This window comes from Lissotriton vulgaris, chromosome 5, assembly GCF_964263255.1.
Source record: "Lissotriton vulgaris chromosome 5, aLisVul1.2, whole genome shotgun sequence".
NCBI lineage: Eukaryota > Metazoa > Chordata > Amphibia > Caudata > Salamandridae > Lissotriton > Lissotriton vulgaris.
The window spans coordinates 1,345,764,081-1,345,790,712 of record NC_141693.1 but is presented as its reverse complement, the minus strand read 5'-3'; the positions used below and the strand labels follow the sequence as shown (position 1 = coordinate 1,345,790,712).

Genomic DNA, 26,632 nt, shown 5'->3' with positions numbered 1-26,632 from the left:
GAAGGAGACATGATTGCTGGATGTGAAGATGGGGTCGAGTGTGTGACCTGCGATGTGGGTGGGGGAAGTGACTAGTTGTTTAAGTCCGAGGTTGGCGAGGTTGTCCACGAGAGTGGCGGTGTTGCGGTCGTTGATCTTTTCAAGGTGAAAGTTGAGGTCTCCCAGAAGGATGTAGTCTTTGGAGGGGAGCGCGTGTGGAGTGATGAAGTCCGTGATGTCTTCACTGAATTTTCCGCGGGGTCCTGGTGGTCTGTAGAGGAGAGTGCCTCTTAGTGTGGTTTTGGGGTCGATGTGGATCTGGAAGTGAAGGTGTTCGGAGTTGGCGAGGTTGGCGTCAGAGCTGGTTGAGATGCGGATTGATTTCTTATGGACGATAGCGATTCCTCCTCCTGTGTGGCTGGTGCGGTCTTTGCGAGTGATCTTATAGTCTTCAGGGATGGCAATGGTGATGTCTGGGGCGGAGGAAGCATTCATCCATGTTTCCGTTAGGAAGGCGATGTCTGGAGAGATGGTGTCTAGTAGATTCCATAGGTCAATGGCGTGCCTGTGGACCGATCGGGTGTTGAGAAGGATGCATTGTAGGTGGTTGGGGTCGGGAGTCAGTGGTGTGGTCGTAGCGGTGATGATGTCGGTGGCACTGAATTTGCAGGAGAAGCAGGAGAAAGGTCCATGGGTGTGTCCGGGAGCGGCTTGGACGCAGGTGGGGGCGCGACCGGGGTTGAGGGCTAGGAGGGTGGCGGCATCGTAGGTAACGCGGGGGTCTGGGCAGCGCGAGGGGCAGGGGGTCTGGCGCTGGGCGCGGTCCAGGCGCGGACGGGCGTAGACGGGCTTACCTTTGGCGCACCTTCGGCGCGGGTTGGGCGCGGTCGCTGCGCGTGGACGCTGCGCGCGGGAGCTACTGTCATATATGGATAGTGGAGGGGGAGGGGCGAGGGCGGCTCAGCTGGGAGGCGTGGCGGGCTCAAGGGAACAACAACAACAACAGAATCAAAATGGAGGGGAGGGCGGAGCAGGGCGCCGGGGGATAACACACGAGGTCAGTTACACTATGCGCAGGTAAATAATGGAGCGAGCAAGCAAGCGTCCGGTAAAGCAGTGACCAGGCGGTGGAAAATGCTAATGAGTCCTGGCGCTGTTTAGATAAATAAATAAATGCTGAAACGCTATACAATCCTTGCGCTATGGGAATAGATAGGAAAACAACACTGACACGCTATTAGGTTCTGGCGCTGTTAAATAAATTATTAACTGAGCAGCACTTCGACAAAATTCGCTTTGCAGTACAATACCGCCTTTCAGCAGCAAGCAGGCAGGGGAGCGACCACTCGAGGCAGGAGCGAGGAGTGGATCACGTCGGTGAGAGGTCAGAGGGCGCTCTATATTGCTAGTGGGAGGGCGGCTCAGCTGGGAGGCGTGGCGGGCTCAAGGGAACAACAACAACAACAGAATCAAAATGGAGGGGAGGGCGGAGCAGGGCGCCGGGGGATAACACACGAGGTCAGTTACACTATGCGCAGGTAAATAATGGAGCGAGCAAGCAAGCGTCCGGTAAAGCAGTGACCAGGCGGTGGAAAATGCTAATGAGTCCTGGCGCTGTTTAGATAAATAAATAAATGCTGAAACGCTATACAATCCTTGCGCTATGGGAATAGATAGGAAAACAACACTGACACGCTATTAGGTTCTGGCGCTGTTAAATAAATTATTAACTGAGCAGCACTTCGACAAAATTCGCTTTGCAGTACAATACCGCCTTTCAGCAGCAAGCAGGCAGGGGAGCGACCACTCGAGGCAGGAGCGAGGAGTGGATCACCAAGCATCAGAACAGTATATACAATTCACATATGATAATAAAGTAACCAAACTTAATTCTCCCTTAGCAGCACTCACTCTGGATAAAGAGAAAGCATTCCATAAAGTTAATTGTCAGTTCCTTGTTCTAGTTTTAAAATGGCATGGTTTTGGGCCCGATTTCTTCAACTTATTTCCTTACTTTATTTGTCAGGGCACTCCAGAGTATTAGTAAATGCTGTTCAATAACCTTATTTTTCTCTCAACGAGGCACCAGGAAAGGATGGTCCTTATCTCTGTTATTATTCATATTAGCACTAGCACCCTTCTTACATCAAATAAAAACCTCCAAAAATGTACATGGCTTTCAGGTTAAATACTTATTAAAGGTTCATATTAAATATGCTGCTTCTGCTAACGATATTCTTCTTTACATTTCACAACCTGAAATCGCACTACCATCTTTCTTTGAAGAATTGAAGTCATATTCTGCTATATTTGGTTATAAGCGTAACCTGGATAAATCTTAAGTCCTACCTATTAATACATTTTGTATAAAGGAGCCTTTTCCCAAGGTAGTATAAACCTGGAATCCTGTAAAGATTAAATGTTTGGGAACTTTCCATACCTATAATCTTAGAGATACATTAAGAATAAGAATGAGGTGCGAAATTGCTAGAATGTCGCACCTCATTAAGAGTTGGTCACCGATCTTCTCATCTAGGTGGACACATCTCAACAAAATTAAAATGCTGATTCTTCCCATTATACATTTTTCTCTTCAGAAGTTGCAAATTAAAATTCCCAAGAAATACTTAATTTCTATAGATAACATGTTTTCCATGTTCTTCTGGAATGTGAAAAGATCTTGTGTATCATTTTGAATAAACTCAAACTCCCCAAACTGATGCAAAGTGTTAACTTTCCTGATTTCTACCTTTACCACAAGGCCTTCAGTATTAAATAGATTCAACCCTTTATTTTTCAACCAAAATTATGGTATGCATTAGGCTCTATGGGCCAGATGTAGGTAGCCCTTTACCGGTCGGAAACGGCCGAAAATACCGATTTTTGGCCGTTTCCGATCGGTAAAGGGCTATTGAGATGTAGGGGCACATTTTCGGAAATTTTACCGAATCGGTATCATTACCGAATCGGTAAATTTACCGATTCGGTAATATGTACAGAATCGGTAAAATATTTACCGATTCGGTAATATTTACCGATTCTGTAAAATTACCGAAAATGTAATGTAGGTAGGCAATGTACCTTCTGCACATGGCTTACAGAATCGGTATTTTACCATGGAATACAAATCCATGGTAAAATACCGATTCCGGTGTGCATGCACATGTGTGCATGCACACCTATGTCATGTGACAGGCAGACCTGCCCTTAGGGCAGGTATGCCTGCCACATGGCACCTGTGCCTGTTTTGGGGGTGCCAGAGGGTGTCAAAGTGACACCCCCTGCACCCTTGTGAATTCTTTAATTACCGATTCGGTAAATACCGAATCGGTAATGCCTAATCATTCCTATGGGCTTCAAAGCCCATAGGAATGAATGGCCATTACCGATTCGGTATTTACCGAATTGGTAATTAAAGAATTGTTAAGGATTCGTTCACGAATCCAGATGTTGGGACCTACATACCATTTACCGATTTTGAAATACCGAATCGGTAGGATTCGGTATTTTAAAATCGGTAAATGGCATTTACCTACATCGGGCCCCTATGATCTTTCTCGTCTCCCACAAACAGATTATTTATAGATCGCAACCCCTAAGTTCTTGTTAACATCACTTATTTCACACTATTGTTCATTGATCAAACCACTTCATATTTCTAATACCTCCACATTTCAGCAATTTCTCCAAAATCCCATCTGGTATAACGAATTGCTGATTTAGAAATGTAAACCTCTTTTTTGGAAAGGATGGATTGACAAAGGTTTACTTACTATTTCCCAACTTTTCACAAATAATTCAATGATTTCCTTTCTAATTTTCTCCCAATTATTCAATTTATCACCCTCCTTCCACAATCAATACAACATATTACATGTTCTTCTTTTGCAAGCCCTCAACTTGTTTCCTCATTCCTCAACTACGACTGACACTACACCAATATCACATTAAACTCCTACTGCTTCTCACGTCCACTCAAGATAGATCTAAATCTAAGCAGGAAACATTATGGGAAGCTGTTTACAATATAGCTGGCTTCTTTATGGGTCAAAACACTCCACAGTTTGCCCTGCTAATTTAACTCAAACACTAAACTATTGTATTAATAGATTATTTTATACACCTGCTCACGTGTCTAAACTCAAACTTCTTATGCAAGATACTTGTTGGCTATGTATATCTTATTGAGGTACTTATGTTCATATGTTTTATCAATGTCAAGTGGTTTTTGATTTCTGGATTCAGGTATGGGATAGAATTGCTGACTTTACTGGAATTTATGCTCCGTTTTCTATAGACAAGATATTCCTAAGTGGAGTACAAACAATATGGACAACTAACAAGAAATATGGTAAATGTATAGATTTGTTGCTCGCAATAGCTTTACAAGTAATTATGTTTCAGTGGAAATCGACAGACAATGTCATCATTAAACAATGGTGGAACTTAGTCTGCCATAACCATAGACTGGACAGCTATCATTTGCAAACTCTTCCAATGTTGATAAAAAGAGATATTTTGTGGTCACCTCTCACTACTTATCTCTCTAAGGTTGCTAACATTTAAGCTTCCTTTTAACATTTTATAGCAATTCCTATATGCCTATTAGTACAGATTTGTGATTCATAAACCTGTTGTTGTGATTCCTTTTCTTTGACATATTATATACTTTAGATATTGACTTTGAAGGTGTATCTATGCTCTCTTTGCTCTGTTTTTCCCTTCTGTTTCTCTTTTCTGCTGTCTTTCCTTTATTTGACTGACTCTTTCTAATTGCCATCCATTTCATTCATTGCCTTCATGATTGTATTTTTTTATTTTTGATTGTACATTGGTTTTATTTTCATTGTATAATATAATCTTCTTATGGTATGGCAGTTGATTATGTATTTGTTAACCAAAAATAAAAATCTTTAAACTTAAAAAAAGAAGAAATGCACGCACTGTTTCAAAATAAAAGTGTATTTATTTTTAAACTTTATTTCTCTTTCACGAAAGGTCAAGAAACAGAGACAGTCTCAATGTGTAGACCACAATCATCAGCATGGATGAGACATAACAGCATAATATAGTAGAATCATGCAACATATACATTACTTTTATTATTACCGATGACGACCTTATTAAGAGAAGTATGACATCACTGTCTATCCATGAGTGTCTTCTTATGGGGGCTGACCAGCCAGTGACATGGGAATGCTAGCATCGTGTTCCATTCACAGAAGCAATAGTTTCCCGGAGCCGTGAATCCAATAGTGTGCAAACTGAGCATTTGGTATATAGTTTGAGGGCTTCAGGTAAGGGACTGTTAGGCCATCCTGTTTATATGGAAGGGCCCTTCTGGTTCATATGCATCTGGGCTGTTTCCCTACCCATGCAAGCTTGAACATTACCCTGTGTAGACCACAAAAAAAGCGTGAGTGAGGACAATGGGGATTTTCAGGGACAGATACAACATCCAGGGCAGAACAACCACTTTTATTGTGGCGATTCTTCTGGCCAGGGACAGTGGATGATTTGTCAATTTATCTAAACTGTCTAATGGTTTATGAATGGTCACCATAAGATTGCACGTGTAGTACTTGTTAAGCAATCTGACTATTGTCCTATTTTAGTTACGTCAGGTATTTGATGAAAGGCAGGACATGTGACCACGTTCTGAAAGATAGATTTACTCTTGTGACAAGGCATAGAACAATCCCCTTTGGGGGTGTTACATAATATCGCAATTTTCAAAGTTGTTTTCATTGATGAGTATTTTTCGAACAGAAGGGTGCGTATGAGTTACAGATGAGCGGTATGGCGCAGTTTCCTAATGGTAATGTGGTTGTTTAGACTGTGTACAACGTAGTATGGTTGCTTTACCACACGTTCTGTGATCGCATCAGTTTGTCACCACGGGGTTGAAGGTTCCGGGTGATCATGTAGCAATTTGGCAGTGTGAGGACACATATGCCTTCACCCTGACCAAGGTTTAGAACTTACCGACGGGATTGTTCAGTTCGTTTTTTTCATCACCTTAGGTTGTCTTTCGGGATCACAACAAGGAATGTGCAGCGCATAGCTTTGGAGCACATTATTAACGAGAGGCATTTGAAAGGTTTTCCAGGGGCTTGGACAACGTGTCATCGCGGGGTTGAATTGTCGGGTCACATTGAAATATCTTCATCAACAGTTGAATGTTTCCTTCTTTTAGATGGCGGCCGAGTTTCCACCATTCTTTCGACTCATTAGGCATCAGCCCATTTTCTATTTTCAGGATACATCGGTATTTAGAAACCGTGAGGGGACGTAGTAGTAGCGTGGCGTTTCTACAGAAAGGAGCACACGAGTGATTGCGGTGAAAGCATTCGGTAATTGGCAGGTTTAGAGACATATCTGTTGGAGCATGTGGCTCATATGGGTGAGGGTATCTGTTTACTTACAGCTTGCGTGGTTGTTTTACAGATTGGTGGAATGACGTTTGTGAGAGAGTCTAACTACAGATTACGGAAAGCACTGCAGCGTGCAGCCCTTTTGCACAACCTGGGTGAGCATGTGTATATTAGAACAGATTTGTTTAGTGCTGACGTTGTTATAAATTTTGCAGTGGGATTACATAGCTTTCTTGTATATTTCAATCAGGCTTCCGAGGTTCGCATCATTTTAGGATCTAACATAAGGTACTTCTGTGTTGACCACGTATTTGCATTGACATGTGTGGCACATATTTTAAACACGAGATATTATGTTCTAGTGGTTTTTGCACACTTGGGTGAGGTGGAGGTTCTTTTGAGTTGGTGAGTTGGTGTTTGGAACTATCAAACAGAGTGCTCAGCTTGAGTATTTGGAAACAAAGTTATCTTCATGGTAGTATACACAGACTTTGAAGTTTCGAGGAGGTGTCCACATACAGAAATGCATATCTATTTATTTTTTTAGATTGGCCCGTGACGAAGGGACTGGGAAGTCCTGAAATGCATTGGGCTCCGTCACAAACAAGCCGTTGACACCTTGAACATTTGTAAACCTTAGTCATTGAATGCCATGATATATATTGTTATATGATTGTAAAAATTTACTTGTCTTTGTATAATTTGGGAAACTACAACAATGTATCGATGTTTACTTGAGTTACCTTTATTGTGAATTACATTGAAAACTAAAATCTATGTTTCTATAAAAGATTGTTTAAAATAAGGAAGGTTGTCTCCAGTGAATTGTGCGCAGTGCACCAGTGTACACGTACTTGGTCTAACACATATGAATGGTCGTACCATGATTGCATCTGAATACTTGTGCAAAGAATCTTTGTTCCATGATACCCAAATAAGTACCGGTTGTGTGCACATCTTGGAAGAAATGCAAGAGGGCACTATGGTGTGCAATCAAGGTACTTGTCCCAATTAATTGTTAGTCTAGACATTCCCCCAAATTTCTGAATTTCCCAAATAATTTGAGTGAGGTTTACATCAGGGTCCCTGACATAGAGCAGAAGGTAATCATCAAAGGCTGATAAGACCCATCTGTACCCAGGAAGCTCAGCCCCCTATGCTCATGGTGCGCTCTAAGAGCACAGCTTCAGCAACAATGGTGTACAGAAGTGGTGAGAAAGGGAAGCCCTGTAGCATTCCCCTTCTTATGTTGCCGTGGTTAGTGATGCGGCAATTGACTTGGATACATGCTGCAGGGTCAATGTATAATAAGCATCTCTATGAGAAATTGGGTTCTGGGGTGTGAGCTGTGGTCAAGCAGCAACCATAATGCTTGTCAGGGTAAGTCACAAGCAAAGCCCAAATTAGCCTGTGCTCAATTCCCTGGTAGCTTGGCACAGAGCAGTCTGACTTAGCAGCATAGTATAAAGTCTTTGTGCAACACTTCAAAAATTAAAATAGTGTAAACACCACACAAAAGAACTGACACAGGTTAGAGAAATAGAGCTAAATTAAAAAATAAAATAAGTCCAAAATGACAAAAATCCAATCAGTAGAACTGGAGTTATGAATTTTTATACAATAAAGGGAAAAATAGCACTTAAAAGCATAAAGCATCAACTGCAGCTATCTAGTTGTGCTGCACCAGGTCAAAGTTAAACGTTTAGGTCAACAGAGATGGAGCGCTGGCCGGTCACAGTCCCAGGTTAGTCCCACTGAAGTTTTACCTTCTCAGGTTTTGTGCCAAGAGTCCAGTTCACATTGGAGACGGTCACGGAGAGCAAGGAGAGCATCACAGACGGTTGCCGGCAGGGCACGAAGAGCATGCCGGGCCTTGCTGACGGGCTAGCTGGTGCTTCGCATTGGCATTCCCCCACGGAATGTTGATGCTGTCATGCAGAGAAACAGGCTGGTGGCGGCTTGTGCTGGAATTTGGTGTGAGTACGAACTGGCCTGTTTGTGTTCGAGAAGAGGCCAAATGCATGATTTAAAAACAGGTGAGCCACACCAAAGGTCCAGGACCTGAGAGACACTACTTGGGGTCAGAATTCGCTGCAGCTGTGTCTAGGAGTTGGTTGGGAAGCTTTTTATGTCCCTGAGGCTTAGATCAGGAGTCTAATAGACTAGCTCACGAAGTGACTCTGGAGTCCTGAGTTCAAGATGAAGTCGCAGGTCAAGTATTTCTTCCCCAGGCAAGAGGGCAGAGGGCAGCATGTTAGCGCAGCAGGGCAGCAGTTCCTTTAGAACAGCAGTCCAGCAGAGTGTCAGTCCTTGTAGCAGCAGCACAGCTTCCAGGCCAAGTATCCACAGTTCTAGAAGTGTGCTGAAGTGGCGGTGCCCTAAGTCCAGTGTTTATACCCAGGTGTGCCTCTAAAGTGGGGAGAAGCATATACAGGTTACTCTTTGAAGTCTTAAGACTTCATACCTCCCTGTCCTGACCCCAGATTAACTAGCTGGGGTATGCAGCCTGTTGTGTGGTGGAAGGACACAACCTATTCAAGCATAACTGGGGCTGTGTCCAGTTCCCCCCCCCCCCATCCTGCCAGTGATGGCCCATGCAGGCAAACCCAAGCACCCTTTTGTGTGTGGCTGTCTAGGAGCAATACAAAAAACTCAGCTGTAGGCTACACCTAGTCAGGTGACCAGAGACAGGCTAAGGAAATAAATGGCTAAGGCAGGAAAATGCCAACTTTTCTGAAAGTGTCATTTTCAGAATTGTAATTTTAAATCCAACTTTACCTTAAGTTAGGATTTTAAATTCTAATTCTAGAGACGCCAAACATGAAGGGGTTACCTGTTCCCATTTGGAAATTACAGTTATAAATCAAAATAATGTATATTATCCTATGAGAGAGTTAGGCCTTGCAGCAGTGAAAACGAATGTAAGTGTTTTCGCGACCAGGATATGTAAAACGTAAAACCACATGTCCAAATTTTTAAATAAATTTAACCCTGCCCTTTTCGCTGTCCAGGGCCTACCATAGTGGTGACTTATATGTAAGGCTCCCAGTTTTACAGATGAATACACACATAAAACAATGTGTTTCCTGTCTGTATTTATTTTAAAAAGTGGAAAAATACTAAAAGAATTGTGCTGCTTGTGAGTGACTTGCCATGCTTTCCGTTAACACAGGCATATGTTAACATATATATGAAGTATAATAGTAGTATTTCCCTGTGGGTGTAGTGTTTTGTTATATGTGGCTGCCTAATTTGCTAAAATGCAACAGGCATCACAGTATGAGTGCATGTTCATCAGTTAAATAAATGTGGAAATATACAATTTTACGACTCCATTTATTCTCAAAATACAAAATAAATATGGATAAATATAACAATTTCTTGACTTATTGAGTGCTCGGAGATTCTAATGAAACATTGAGGAGAAGTTTCCTTTTCCAATGAGGAAGATTTGGTGGCTCTCTCTCCTCCTGAGCACCGACCACAATATATGGACATTGAGATATTTACAACATTACTTTGTACCAGTATTGAGTGCGCGCCCAGCCACCACCCTATTTTGTATTTGCATTGGGCATGCAGCACCACTTGGTTTGTATTTTGCTACGAAGTCTAACAAGTTGAAATGGTGTCGTAATTAACAGATAGGGAAAAGAGAGCGGAAGAGCTTTTCATCAATTTAAGTACAGGCTGGGCAGATGGGAGTAGGAACTCACTAACAATTCAATTAATCTGATGGAAATTTTGATCCAATGCTGAAAGAAAGGTAGCTATGTTACTGAATGAAATTAAAGATGTAGAAAAAGAGATCCTAGATATGAATTTGTTAGAAGCAACAGAAAAAAACTATGTAATACTGAAGGAAGACACAAAAATGTGTAAAGCACGGAAACTGAGGAGAGACGAAAGGGATTACTTAGCAGGAAGAGTGTTTACATTTGCAAGTACATTTGATCACCTGATTAGTAAAAAAGCTACAGGAGGTACTGATACACCGACCGAGACAGCAAGTAACACCTCATCAAGTATAACATCCAGCAATAGTGAAAGTAACATGGAACAGGCTGAGGGCACCTCAGATTCAGGAAACAATCGTTTTTTGGAGGAAAGGAGGAGGATCAGGATAGGAAATCGGAAGGTCAATAAACGTCCTGGAAGAATAGGAAAACTAGACGAGGCAAAAGAACAAAGGGATCAGTGAGGCGACGGGGCAGGCAGCGCACCAGGTCATGGAACAAAAAGAAGTAATGTGCATGGTATAGATGATAAATGCATGCATGTAAACATGATGAAGCTATCAGATCGAATGTTAACAGATGACATAATTAAAGTTTTGAAGAAAGGTCTTGGGTTTGACCCTCAAATATTGTAAATAATGAACAGTTAAAGATTGACTCAAGCTTAAGAAACATTTCTCCACACAGTTGACCAGTGCTAAACCTGATCCTAGAATGATACCTTAAGGTGACTTATCAATACAAGATGCAATTGATACTGCTCTTTTACTTTCCCTCGATTATGAGGAAGGGGAACCAACTGATGTAAAAGGACTTCTGTCTCACTTGGGTATAGACATTGGACATACTAAGGACAGTGGGTTGGAACCAAAATTAAAGTGGAGCCGAATCACTCACTGGATAATTGTTGTGATGTGTTTTATAAGAATGTGTGTAATTATCTAGACAGAGTATCTAACAAACTAGCAATGGGTAGACAACGAAGTATGTACAATCTCACCAGACAGGAGAGGGATGCACTTCATACACTGAGAAATGATAACACCTTAATTATCAGAGAGGCTGATAAAGGAGGCTGCATAGTGGTTATGAATAGAACAGATTATAACAATGAAGTTTATTCCCAACTTGCTAACTCTGCCTGCTGTATGGTGTTATACAGAAATCCCATACCACACATAATGTGTACTATTAATAGATATCTCAAACGCTGGTATGAGGAAGGACTATTGACTATTGAAGAGTACACCGATCTCAAGATCGACAAACCCAGATTCCAGTGCTTGAATACCCTACCCAAGATTCACAAAAAGGCCCCGTTTCCTCCGGGGAGAACTATCGTCTCTGGTATAGGGAGGCCTACTGAACACCTATCACACTTTGTGGATACATTTCTTAAACAACTCGTACCAAAACTGCCATTGTATATCAGGGATATGAAACATGTGCTTAATATGATGAATGATACATTGTGGGATGCTGAGATGACTTTGGTGGCATTGGACGTTGTATCCCTGTATACGAACATTACTCTAGAATGTGGATTGACAGCAATTACACAGTTTCTGATCAAAAGACCAGCTGAACTATTATCGCATACAGAAATGGTCTTGAAATTGTCAGTCAGTCAGTCAAAAAGCATTATCGGTAAAATACCATAAAAAGACATATATACATATTTACAGATAAATAATACACAATTCCAGCTAAAAAATGTTTAAAAGATCGTAAATTACAGTCCTAGCACACAGAAAATTCATAAAGTAAAAGAGAATCATAAAATTTGATTGACTACGTTAAAAAAGAACTAGCGCTCCCAGTGAGCAAACCTTAGCCATAGTGCATATAAGGAACCACATTCGTTACAATGTTTATACTACCGCAGGAATGGTGATTTGTGGACATTCAGTTTTTAATTTTGCACACCTCGAGTACCACATGGACAAAAGAAATCTAGCAGTTGCAAACACTATCAGAGGGATAGTGTCATATTTAAGGATTCTGAATACCTCCCTGTAGTCCCTAAGGGCCCTGGTCTAACAAAGTTGAATGATCCATTTCGCTCTTGCCTTGGCGAGAAGGGGCAGAAGAGCAGAACGTGGAGATCTGTCTCTCTGCTACTCGAACACCCTGGACAGGAACTCGCGGTATATAGGGCATTTGACCACTTATGTGTTACGCCCCTAAGAGGCAATGAACCATGTCTAAACTAGATAAATAGTTTCTTAGCCAGGGGAGGCTGGATATCATCCAAAAATTTCTCAAAGTGAGGGTGGGCCTTGATATCCAGAAAGGTGTTAGCCATCCTACCCATGGAAGAGTCTATCATTATGAGTTCCATTTGGTAGCGCTTAAGAGCCACACTCAATGATTTCTTGGAATACAGGGCACAGGTCTCCTCGGGGGACGACCACATGTCCCCCCCTACCTAGAGCGTGTCAAAGATGCTTGATGTGGTTTAACCAAGGAATTTTCCCCCATCTCCTCCTGGACAAAAGATCCCCCAGGACCTCCCTATAGCTCAAGAGCTCAGGGGTTGACCATAGACGTCTCCAAAACAGGAGAGGACGATTTGAGACAATCTCCTGGATAGGAACCAAACCTAAATCCAGCCGAAGGGGGATCAGGGGCGTACTCATAGGGAGTCTCAGAAGACACCTGATAAAACTATTCTCAGTGAGTGATAGGGAGGCAGCACTGACATGACCCCATAAATCTGCACCATAAAGTGCTCCCCCTCTTGCCTGGGCTTTATAAATTTCCATGGGCGGACCCAACAATTTAGAAGAGGTGTCGTTAAAAACTTTTAGGATACCGCCAGATGATTGGGATAGCTTCAGGTTGAAACAAAAGGGGATGATGGACGGAGCGTTTGAGCAAATCAAACACTCACCCCCAGTCAACTGATCTGGGTTTAATCCATCACCATTCTTTAGCTCACTCAGCCACCCCAGTTCAGACATGGCCATATGTAAATCAGTCTGACCCTGTGCCTCATGGGAACAGTCCAGCCCGAACTGCCAAGCCATGTCTTCCCTGGACCGGAAACAAGCATCCTGGGACCGGTTTCGGATTCATAATCCTCATCAGCCAGGCTATCTTGAATCCAGTGGCCAAGTAAGCAAGGGACTCACGTCTGAGCATACCCTGCCAACTTAGGGCGAACAAAGCGAAACAAAAGGGGATGATGGACGAAGCGTTTGAGCAAATCAAACACTCACTCCAATTAACTGATCTGGGTTTAATCCATCACCATTCTTTAGCTCACTCAGCCACCCCAGTTCAGACATGGTCATATGCAAATCAGTCTGACCCTGTGCCTCATGGGAACAGTCCCAATAGCTGCAGGTTGGCCATGGCCATATAAGACCCCCAATCCATTCTGTCGTTTACTGTAACCCCCAAATAATCGAAGGTAGAAACTCGATCCAACATCGTTCCATCCATGTGGGGATGAGGGCAATTGGCTAGTTTGGAGTTATAAACCATGAACTTGGTTTTAGAGAGGTTAATCTCCAAGTTCCTCAGTCTGCAGAAGGAGCAGAATGCCTCTAATGTACGCTGTATGATTTTGACAGTAAAAGGGTGTCATCAGCGAACATTAGGGCAGGTATCTTGCGCCCGCTAAGCTTGGAGAGTCCAGGTCTCTTGCTCCCAGAAGGTGGTCTATCAAACCGTTGAGGAAGAGGGAGAAGAGCGTGTGGGCCAAGACGCAACCCTGCCTCACTCCCTTTTCCACCGGGAGCGGAGCCGAGAGCTCCCCACTCCTCCCATATCTAAACCTTGCGTATGTACCTTGGTGCATACATTTAAATAGATGGCACAGGTAGGCCGGGGCACCCATCTCCAACAATATTGCCCAGAGCTTATCCCTTTGGACCAAATTAAATGCGGACCGGAGGTCCACAAAAATCAAATACAGGCTACCTGCCCCAATAGAAACCGTCTTCCAGTAGACCAACTGTAATCTAAACTGTTGGTCAATGGTGGAAACTTTTGCACGAAAGCCCGCTTGGAGGGAGGTTACCATGTGATGTTCGTCCATCCAACTCTGCAACCTAGTTAAAAGGAAGTGGGCGAATAATTTCGGGAGGATGTCGATCAAACTAATGGGGCAGTAGTTAACCGGGTCAAGAGGGGAAGCATTAACGTGGATGGGAATGATTTCGGCTCCCAGCCAGGTTGGGGGGATCTCCAAGCCCTGTAGAATAGTGTTAAAATAAACCCAAATATAGGGGGCCCAAACCTTTTGTTCACTTCGATATAGGTCGCCAGGGATCCTATCAAGACCTGGAGCTTTCCCCAGCGTCAGACTTCTGACGGCCGCCTGAACTTCAAGGAGGGTGCAGGGTGGGCAAACCAGGCCAAAGTCCTCTGGGTGCACTGGATCCAGAGTACTTATTTGGGTCGCTAGATCTACTCAGGATTCGGAATTGCTGAGTGAATAGAGGGGCTTGAAGGGATCTAGCCAAACCTCTTCACTAAGGTTAGGAATGATGGCAGACGTCCCTTCAGCCGACCCAACTCGAACAAGGTTCCAAAACGACCTATAATCTCGAGCTTCCAGGGCTGCTTTGATACTTTCCCACCTTGAGGCCTCCCACTTAGACCTGGCCTCCTTAATCAAACTTTTATATATTTCCCTCGCATTTCTGATGCTTGACTGGGATCCCGATTTTACCTCCTTTATCAGGGTATTTTTAGCCAGCCTACAGCTTTTGTTAAACCAATGATCACGCTTATTTACCCTTGGCCTCTTAGTATCGGTGATATAAAAGTAACCTGCCAGGGAACAAAGAAGCTTGCTATGGACACACTGCAAGCCCTGAAGGTGGAGATGGGGGGATCGTAATTGGAGCTCAAGAGGTGAGAAACCTATTTTAAAGAGCGTGCGACAAGGCGATATAGCTTCGCTAGCTTATCAGGCGCTAACGCGATCCTCGCCCACCTGATTCGTCTACCACCTGCGGATGTAACCAAGTTTGAGTTAATGGTAGTCTCAGCTCCCCCCTGTTAGTTTCGGTGACCCAAAGTGTTTAGTAATTCTAGTGGCAGTAAATTGTGGTCACTATCGACCCTTGGGATGACAGAGAAAGCTCTCAATCGGGCCCAGAATTCTACATTTACCAGGATGTAATCTATAGTCGTGCTTTTCCCTGGTCTATTAAAGGTACTTGAACCCGGAACATCTGGAAGAAGTCTGCCATTACATGCCCGCAGAGAATGTGAAACAACCAACTTGTTGATCACAAGGGCCAGGGGCAGTAAGCGCTTTTAAGGGTACATTGTACAGTCCGGGATCAACCAGTTTTCATCCTCGTCCGAGGTTACCGAGGGGATCCCCAAGAGTGGTTCAAAATGACAATTAAGATCGGCGCCGATGATTTTATGACACGACGAAGGGAAGGAGTGAAGGAGAACCTCTAGGGCATCCAGAATTGATAAACCCAACAGTGCGGTTGGGGACCTAAATAAATGTTAATCACTGCCAGCGACAAACCATCCAGAAAATTAAGTACAATGCATAGGATTTCAGGGCATTGAGAATCTATTATCTTAGCTGAGCAACCTAGGTGCGAACCAACCCAAGTACAGAATTCCCCCCCCCCCCCCCCACCGAGGGTCTTCCCCTAGGTCCCTGCACAGCCGGTGTATGAAAGGGCGCATAACCTACCCTAACTGTAGCAGACAACAACCAAGTCTCTTGGAACAGACATATATCGTAACTATCCATCAGCTCTCCCCACTCCAGATTGTGCAGCTAAGACCCCATCCCTGCTATATTCCAAGACCCAATTAGTGGTCTACGTGGCACCACTTTGGCTGGGGAGTCCTCAGTGAGTTGGAACACAATAGAAGGTGGAGGTGGTATATGTATATGACTGTCCAACTCTATTACACCTCCTGTAGAGCCAAAGTTTTGGGAAGATGAGGATGTGGTTGTGGTTCTGCTACCCACCTTAGTTCTAGAAGCCTGCTCGGGGGACCACCCCTCTATGCTCAAACCCTCCACAACATGGCTCCCAAGCCGATTCGGAACCATTCGGTCTGGGTGCGGTGGTGATAGTAGTCAGTCAATCTAAATTGCTCAATGCACTATATCTGTTACCCACTGGGATGTTATAATCGAATTCATGACCGCCGTGAGAGAAATAGGATGGTTCTGACCTACCCAATACAAAAGTTTGAGGATAAAAATACCCAATGTGGCAAGTGTTAATAATGCCCGCATCAGAAGACCCTCCATTAGCTAATATGTGTCCAGCTACTCTAGGATACCTAAAGTTGACAATTACACAATCACCACAGATGTCTTTGGTTCTAGTCCCCAGCCAGCTGACTCTTCGCGCAAATAAAATCTCCCCTTGCCAGCTCCCATTAAAGGTCTATGTCTGCTTAGCCAGAAGATGACTTTATTCTTTAACTCAGGGAAAGTTTCCCTTCGTTCGCTGGCCAGTGGGGATACTCCCGTGAGCACCACCACATAAGGCGATGCTTCAGGGGGTAACTGAGGGCGAGGAGGAGATTTTAAAAGTCCATTTTCACCAGATTTCAGGGGAGGGTTGTGTTGGGACCTACCCGACTCTGTGCTCTGAATTCCGGGAATTTTTGAGGTGGAAAGAAGGCCACACTCTTTCGAACCTGAAACGGCTGCAGGCAAATTAGGACAAATGGTTAGTCCAGGGCCAATCGGGCTGGGGTAGATTTCAGCATGTTTAGAGGGGCCAAATCATGTGTAGGGATGTCTGGGCAAATACTAGCACATTGGATTGAGCCCTTAGTAGCAGGCTTAGTTACTCCTGAAGCCCGTATATTAGCGGGATTCCCCATTGATGAGCTTGGCTGTGCTCTCCTTAGACCTTTGTTGTTTATCAATCCTAGTAGACAAAGATTTAAAGTGGGTATTGATAAGCTGTTCCATATGGATATGGAAATCAATTAATAAATGGGTAGCCCAGACGGGAGGTCCTATGGTAGAGGATAGGGGACCAGGGTCAGACTGTACAGGATCAGGTGTAGATGCTATTCTCTTAGCCGAATTTCTAGCAGCTTTCGTCTTTTTGGTTCTAGCACGATGTTTGTGAGCCATTTTGCATGCCAGAGGAGGTGGGGACGGGACAACCTCTATTGAAACATTCACGTCAGGCACAATCTGAGCACAAGGTAGGTCAGAAAAGGAGGGGATAAGGAATGACGTGAATTTAGCGGGGTTGGCTGTAACTTCAGAGCAATCCCCCAGAGGCACAAGGGGAAGCATAGCAGGGGTAATTGAGAGTCTCCTTTCAGTATTTTCTATGGCTGTTGCCACTACCCCTATTGTTTTTTGGAGCATTTTATCAATAGCTGTAAGGCTTGGGAGTGGATGAGTCATTGCCGCTAGCTGCCTAGTCATTTGGCGGGCAGTGGTGGGTTTGCTATTTTTACCCATGCTACTCATCATAGAAACTTGGACAAGAGTATTTACCAATAGTGACAAATTATCAAACACAGTTTAAGGTACACATTTATAAGGAAAGAATAAAAGATAATAGGAAGGGCGCCCCCAAAGAAACAAATGTCTGGGCAAGCTTTGACTGATTAAAAAGAATTGTGGGAGTTACCACATGAGTAAGAGTTCCAAGCTTCAAGGAGTCTCTTCCAGGGGGGCTTAGATGGGTGGCCCAGCCCAGCCTCCTTCAGCCCCTTTATGCCCACAGACAGCCCGCCCTTTACCCGGGCTTCGCCAGCGCGCATCCCGTGCTGGGTGAGCCCCGCCCCCCCTTTACGCGCCTCCTGGAGCTCTCGCATGTAGTTGCAGCTTTTTTGCCCAAAGGGCTGCTGGGCAGTGTAGTCCTCCTCACTGCGGCACAACAATGGCGGCGTCCACAATGCTCAGCGTGTCCCGTGCAGGTGGTCTCCGTGGGCAGGAAAGTCTCCTGAGGCAGTGGGTGGCTAGCGGCGGCAGGTAAGGGTCCCGGAAAACCTCAAGTCTGGTTCCCGCGCTGCGGGAGCCCTGCCCCCCCCCTTTATGCGCCTCCTGGCGCTCTCGCACGCTGCCGCTGCTTTTTTGCTGCAAGGGCTGCTGGGCAGTGTAGTCCTCCTCGCTGCGGACCAACAATGGCGGCATCCGTGATGCTCGGTGTGCCCCGGTGCAGGTGGTCTCCGTGGGCAGGAAAGTCTCATGAGGCAGTGGGTGGCTAGCGGCGGCAGGTAAGGGTCCCGGAAAACAGCAAGTCGGGTCTTCAAATTGATAAATATTATTGTAGAGAACAATGTGTTTCTATTTGAAGGCAAGTGGTACCAACAGATCAGTGGGGCTGCGATGAGCTCCAGATTTGCTCCTTCTTACACAAACCTCTTTATGGGGTGGTTTGAGGAGGATTGGGCCTAGGGAAGAAGAGAGGCACGCTGGATACAATTAATCCACCATTGGGGTAGATATATCTACGATTTTCTGTTGATATGTACCGGCTCAATAGAGGAATTACATGACTTTAAACATCATTTGGAATCCAACACATCACTATGCCATTTACAATGAATTTCAAAGGACAAAATTGAATTCCATGATGTGGAACTCTATATACACAATCGACAACTGAAAAGTAAGATGTACAGGAAAGAGACCGCATGTAATGCTGTGCTACATGCGATACGTGCCCATCCAAACCATCATATAAAAACAACACCATTTGGTGAGATGGTTAGGGCCAGAAGGAACTGTAGTTGTGATGATGACTACCCAAAGAATCTGGAGGGAATCAAAAATAGATTTCACAATAGAGGCTATGACAAGAATATAATGAAAGGATCCCTCAATAGAGCAATCAAATTGGAAAGGGCAGCCATGCTCTCAGAATACCCCAAAATCAAAAATAGACAAAAGGTCCTGATTAGACCCATCATGTCCAATGGGAGTAACACAGGAGATCTAAGTAGAATATTAAAGAGACATTGGTATCTACTGACAGGTGACAGGAATGTTGCTTCACACTTCACAACAAATCCAAGTACAACAAATTTGCAGAGGCATGACATTGGGTGGACCTATTAGTCCGAGTTACCCTTTGCAGACCAAGAAAGATAATTGGCTGATAGCACGGAACAAAGGTTCGCATAAATGCAGACATTGCTCAATGTGCAGATTATCCAGGGAACTGAGGGAATTTATATTCAACCAAAGCCCAACGTTTGTGAGTAAGACCAACATCACCTGTTACACTCGGGTTTGTGGTTTATGTACTAATATGTGAGTGCAACAAAATGTATGTAGGAAGTACGATCAGAATGCTTATACAGAGAATTCGGGAACACCTTCGGGCAATGAAACAAGGTGATTTCGCATATCCTTTTGCAGTACACACACTCATTTGTGACAAACAGGACCAAAATAGATTCTTCCACTTTCATGGCCTGGAAACAGTTTCACCTGTAGAGAGTGGTGGTAATAGAGAACTAAGGCTACGACGCCAAGAGGCAATATCGATTATGTACTAAATAACAACAAAAACCTTTCCCTAATATTTACTTTTGGAAATGGTGGCGCATTCAGGAATATACAAGTCCCATAGACCAGATTTTTATCAAGATTTATTATCAAAAAATATACAAATAATTTTTATAACTTCTTTTGAAGATGTCACAAATAAATATAAAAATATCATAAATATTTCAGTGTAGAGAAAGCCCCAAGAGGTAGATGAGGAACAGTGAAGTACGATGTACACATCAACAAGAGGAAGAAAGAGATAGGACACAAGAAAGGAAAGTACAGATGCTTAGATACCAAGACTAGACACACAATCATGAAACACCGAATTACATACTTAGATAATATCCAATACAAAATTCTCAACATAAAATACATAAGAGAAAGAAATGTGCTATGGATTATGCACCTTAGGACAGTGGACGAAGGTCTGAATATAGACCGTGAACTGCATTACTTGCTTGGAGACTGAATAATTTTTTTAGTACATTGCGAACATGATGACACATTATGAGTAGGATCCTAATGTTCAAATTAGAGACTCAAATGATTTTATTAGAACATCGTTCTGTATACCCTGTAATAATTGGACTACTGTTGATCATTATAGACTACCATATAAATGTAATGAACATGTATTACACGTGACAACCAATGGTATTGGCATATTGTCAACATTCAGTATGCATTATCGTTACTGTGACTTTGTGAAATCTGATGATTAATGGTATTGGTATATTGCCATCATTCAGCATGCAGTATTGTTTTGTGATGCGATATACAAACTTATGAAATACTTCAAATAGAGGTAATTTCCTAGGTATTATGTACAGACTACTATTTCCATTGTACTGTAATTTGTTTATATTTCTAGTTCTAATATGGGATGGAATCATCACCATCTGATCACCATTCTTTGTCTTTCTGTCTCATTTCACCTTCTGATCTAAGTATGATCTTATTTACCCACTTGGGGGATAACAGATTAAATTACTATTATGATCCATTAGCATGCAAAATGACCATAACCAACAGCATTTATAATAAGGACACTAATTTAGCTTGCCCGTAATTTGGATCAATACACACTATGGAATATATTTACTATACAGAATAGCCAATACATGATGGCTATATCTACTGTTAAATATCTTTTGAATCATTAAATCTATTGGGAAAATCTGGAAACGCGCCCATATACCAGTCCCCCATGAGTTATCTTCACATCAAATATTTTCTTAAGACTACTGTATATTCCAGTAACTTAAAAAGATTACAATTATGGGCATCAGACACTATGATGACAGTAGTATGATGCTGTCGAATCTTGGGGAGTCCAGCTGTTTCGATAATATGTTTCTATAACTATAGACTCCATGTACCACGTATATTGTCAAAGGGGAACCAGACCTAATACATGGAGAGATTGAATATTTTCATGGACAGTTTTGTAAATAGGTAATCACGCTTTCCCATGGGCAGTTAGAGACACTTAACAATGGGAAACCACAATCTAGTAAACTTTTGATATCAATCTGGGTGATAATGTACACATGCTAAGATGGCCACCACAGAGGATAGGCGAAAATGTGGATATGTACCACGTGAGTATAAAAGGGAGAACCAATATGGCACTCACGCTGAACGCCACTGACCGGTTACACGGCAGGAACGACCTTTCCCACAATAAGAGCTGGGAATCATGCAGCTAATGTCCTCAACACATTATTTAGTTAAGAACAAGTAATATCTTGGAAGGGTTAGTTTTGTTTGGTCTCGTACAGTTAATTTAAACTTTACGGGTAAATTCAGAATTACAAAAGGCATAGATAGGCTTATGTGACAAACAATGCCTCTGTCTCTATTTTTAGATATGAAGATGCACTGACTACTTATTATAAATTCCTTTGCAACCAGACGCTTGAGACTTTGGTAAGTGAGGCAACATTATGAGATAAGTTAGATCGATAGACAAATAGCTCGTAACAGTGTGTAAACATGGGCTTTAAATCTCAGATAATTTGATGACTTGTAGGAAGCAATATCCATTACAGTGCAGAGGAAAATAGAGACTACCGTGCAGGTGAGCTTTCCCCCCTTGTATGCTGCTATACAATACCTAAAAGCATGAGTTTAAGTTACTTAGGACACATTTGGGAACTAATGGTTCCAAAGGTACTGAACACACACAATTTGGATTACATAATTTCCTTGAGCTCTCATCCTCTTCATCTTCGGCTTATATTCTCTCTTGGATAGTTCTCTTTACAAGATTCACAATGATCCTTAAACATGAAAGGGACGTGCATGGCACTATTCGGGGGAAATACCCTGGTGATGGGATGAACCTTACATCCCTCTCTGTTTCAAAATACATGATTTGTCCTCATTCCTTATGATGCCATTAACTTATGTTTCAGCCCTGATGAAGTCTTGTTTTAATTTAAAACAGACGAAACACCTGTTGGCAAGGCAAGGAGTTGTATTGATGTCAAGGAGCTCTAATAATGAAAAGGAGCGTTCTTGATAAATGGCAATGTGAAAACCTGGTTGTTTGAATAAACAACAGTGGATATTGTAAATATACCAATTTGTTGACTTATTGAGTGTTCAGAGATTCCAATGAAGCATTGAGGAGAAGTTTCCTTTTCTTGTTCTGTCCGCCTGGGTTCCTGTGCCCTCATTGCTAGCAATGTGATGTCTGCACTCACCTTTGTTTAATTCCCCTCCCTACCTCATTCACACTGCCGACTCAAACTTGTGTTGATGTATATCTCCCACCTCTCCCACCACGTCTCCTTCCCAACAACAGGTGTCTGGGTTAAGTCCCTGGGATCTGCCTCAGGGCCAGAGATGAATGCACCAGCTCAACACCAAACAGCTCAGAAAAAGTGCCCCCCCCCAAGTAGGTCTATAGTTAGGGTCTCTACGAATTTGTCCATGTTCCCTATACTAGCAGTCTCAGCAGGCACATCTACTATTCTAGCATTATTGCACCTCAATCAGGCCTCTAGATCTTAATTTTTTGCCACGTTTCATTGCTGTTTCCTTGTTCATCTTGGCGTTGGTGTCTTTACTTGTCACGATTGTCAACCTCAATTTCTGATACACAATACTCTACCATCCAGCTATCTTTACTGACTCCCACCAATCCAGCAAGCCTCCCAGCTCTATCAGGGCCATGGAAGGGAAGCTTTAATAAGTTTTGTCTCCCTTTATGTTTCACCCACCCCACCCTTCAAAGGATCTCAAAAGTATAAGAGAGTTCTCCGCTCCCATTTCCAGCAGAAGAAAAAAACAGGAAAAATAATTCAGCGGCCATGACACCAAACGCATTAGCCCCCTCCCTCACGTACTGTTGCTTAAGTTACGACTTTGGCATAACTCTAAAAGTTGTGCTTTCCCACCCATGGGTGACACGTGTGAACTTGGTTCAATGCACCAGCAATGAAAGTGAAAGACAAGTTAGAGACTCTATCCAATGTGTAATTGACATAGAAGTATTGCTTTTGAGTAACTAACAATTCCATTAAGTGATCAGGGGCACTGTGGAAACATCAAGAAACCTTATTTCATTATTTATGGTGTCACACACCCTGAACTAAAAAGAATGAATACATTTGAGTTAAAACTATTCCTTTAGGAACACTGCTTCTCAGCACATCTAAAACAAATACACACAATATTATAAAAGACAATGTTAGAAATAACAATGAATATTTCAGGGATTGTTATGTCATTTAAAATGTAATCTAAAACCTAACACCCTAACGTTTACTAAAATGTGCTATACTAAGAGAGCATGGAAGACAAAGTAACTTGCATACTAGTTTCTTAGGGAGAAGAGTAGCACTGCATATCTTGTGGACAGCAAAGGCTGCTGTGGAAGTCAGTCGGCCTTCCTCAGGCACACAGTGTTATCAGCTTCAGGCAGGCGAGAATATGAATATATAAGGGAAAAGGATGTCAATTCAGACTACACTAATTTAGTTATATGTTGCACTGATGGTTGTATCTGTGCCATTAATCTAAGGGTTTGATGTTTTCACAGTTCTTAGAAAGATATGGCCAGGCAACCTCGGCTTTGAATGGCAGACATGACAATCATTCTACATAAATCGGGAAAGATGGCAATTCCCATTGTGTTAGAGAGGGAAGATGGCGACCTCCTCTAGTCAAGATGGAGTAGGGGCATCGTAAGATGTAGTCCGACCTTAGGGACTTTAAGTCACTACCTAATGTACAAGCCTGACCCCCCTCACCAGATGCCTACCAGTCAACGTATTCACCCTCTCCCTCAGTTGTCTGAGGCATGCCCATCTAGCACTTCCCTCTAGTCAGCTGAGGTACTACCACCCCTTCTTCCTGGTTTCTGGGGTACTCCTGTATACCTCTTCCTTTACTGTAAAATGGCAGCCTTGTGTGTCTCTTTCCTCTGAAGCAGGCCATATCTCTCCACTCCAAGATCTCAGATGGCACACTGCTCGTAAAATGTTTGTGCTTACATAATGGTGACATTTCCTGGAAACCTGTGGGAATCCATAGCATGATGCCATCCTTACAAAAATGCAGGCCCTCGCTTAAAGCTGGTCATTTTTGGTATCTTGCTTACATCTATGCTGGCCAAGGCAAGACTGTAGTATTTCTTGAACTGTTGTAGACATCCATGTTTTGACTGTGTTAACATCAAATATACTACTCATTCTGGTATAATGGTGGTTATTCTTGGCATGTTATGAGCATCCCTGTTATGATGGTGCCTGTCTCTGTTCTAATGCGAGTCCTGTCAGAATGGTGGTGATTCCTGATATATTGTATGCATCCTTGCACAGTTAGCCTCATCCTTGTATATTTGTGAACCTGGAAGTATTGTGGGAATTCTCGCCACATATTGGGCATCTATTGTGTACTGGTGCCCAGTACTGGAATATTATTCACCCTGGCATGGAGGTGGTAATTTCTAGAACATTGTGGGTTTCTGTGGCACAATGGGGGCTCTGGCAGTGGGGGATAATTCCTGCCATATTTGTTGGATTTACTGTTCGATGGTAATAATTCTTGACATGTTGCAGGTATCCATAGCACAATGGCCTCCATACATGGTATAATGATGCTCATGCATTACGGTGGTAATTCACGTGGCATATTGGTGACTATCGTGCGATAGTCTGCTCCTGGCTTCATATTGGTAATTCCTGTAATACTGTAGACAGCCACTGCATGATGGTGCGCAGGCACAAAAATGTAATTCAAGGGGGCTCTGAAAAAGCAGGAACCATTCACCGGGAACACAAGGTAAATCTGCTAATCGCAATGAAAGAAAAACATCTTGTTCTTTTAGGTTTTTTTCGTCGCAGTATCACCAAGAATGCAGTGTACAGATGCAAAAACGGAGGGCATTGTGAAATGGACATGTACATGAGAAGAAAGTGTCAGGAGTGTCGACTGAAGAAGTGCAAAGCAATGGGAATGCTTGCTGAGTGTAAGACATCTTTTTATAAACTATCTGATTGCCTCTCACTAGACTAGACTATGGCTATCTACATGTTTTTCTGTTTGTCTAACTAACAGCCTACCTAATAATGCAAGCAGGTACAATATCTGAAACTCGCGAGTCGGGACCCTAGTGGGAGAGCTGAAGCTGGAGGATTAGTTTACCTGTTCGAAATGTATTCATCAATTACAAGTCACGACCAACTTAGTACAGATGAAAATGGAGATAACTGAGCCTTGACATTGTTGAACTTTATTGGTGAAATAATTAAAAGGGAGTCATGTCAACGAAAGATCTGAGATGCACTAATGAGGGATTATCATTTGACTCCATGTGATGCGGACACCTCGTTTCCAGTCGTAGGTTTTAATTTAACACACACACCTGGGAAGTGTAATCTTGGTTTAATCAACTGAACACATTGGGCAGTGACACCTGAAAACAATGATTTGTAAATTCAAAGCCCTGGGCTGGAGGTGAAGGGTGCACCTAAATCGTAGTCATATGTAAACGGGCCTATTATATGATATTAGTTATTAGTACCAACAAATAATCTTCAAACACACACACATTATTATAAAGTAAATGTTTGCAGTGATGCTTCTTCTTTAGAAAGCGTGCCCTACTCAGGGGCATCAGTGATTGAACACGTCTAGCTAGGTGTCAGTGCTCGTTCATCTCTAGCCTCTTGAGTCAAGAAAAGCACGTGCCAGCCCAGTTCAAAATCTATTTCTATTTTTCGTCCATTTCATAGACTTTGTCAAATGAAAGGATAGCCTCGCTCACAGACGAACATCGAACATCGCAATTTAGCATTAAGAGACACATTTTTTAAACAAAGAAGATGTTGTGTGTTGCTTCTGAAATAATCAGCATTTTCCGTGTTCCTCCCAGATCAGTGGTGCAGCATATCTACATTACATTTTGCAAAATCAAGTTGTCATTTTTGTTAAGCATGCTCAGGCCATATCAAAAGTATTCCGAAAATTTGAGTAACATATTCATTCTAGCTAATGCACAAAAATCCTTGTGTACAAATTACACATGGAGTAAAATACTCATGCAAATATATGCAATTTATAAACACAACCTAATTTGTGCCATTTTTTACATTAAATACCTCTTGTTTGAAAGGTATCTTTCATATGTGCCTCTTAATGACTTATCCTCCTGTTATTCTGACATTTTTGTATAGACCCCACTTTTTGGGTCTCAGCTCGAGACAGCTCTGACTGTCTGTTGGCGTTGGTAAGACCTACTGGGCCTCATTTATGAGGCCTTGCATCAGTTTTGCGCTTCTGATGCGTCACTATTTGTGACGCTGCGGTGTAAAACATGCCTCCTGTTGCGCACTATTTACAAAGTGACGGATCTAAGCAGATGCGTCACTTTGTAAACCCCTGCGCTACATTATACCTGCATCAGGTATAATGAATGCAGGGGAGGCGTTCCACCGCAAAAAGTCTAGTAGAAGTGACGCAGTGAAATCTATGAAATTTCACTACGTCACTTCTAGGACCCTGTTGCGTCAAAATCTTGCGCCTGCCTCACAGCAGGCGTAAGAATGACGCAGACCCTT

General features: G+C 42.9%; 1 protein-coding gene across 2 annotated transcripts in view; it reads left to right on the top strand.

Annotated features, from left to right (window-relative positions):
- Nucleotides 1-26,632, top strand: part of LOC147712575 (bile acid receptor-like) — a 632,915-nt gene that overhangs the window by 245,551 nt on the left and 360,732 nt on the right. The window contains exon 5 of one of the 2 annotated variants that reach the window (XM_086923275.1): nucleotides 24,901-25,041. The exons of the other annotated variant lie outside the window; for it this stretch is intronic. Coding sequence (XP_086779401.1) covers nucleotides 24,901-25,041 — 141 coding nt within the window. The remainder of the gene's footprint in view (nucleotides 1-24,900; nucleotides 25,042-26,632) is intronic. 2 annotated transcript variants of the gene reach the window in all.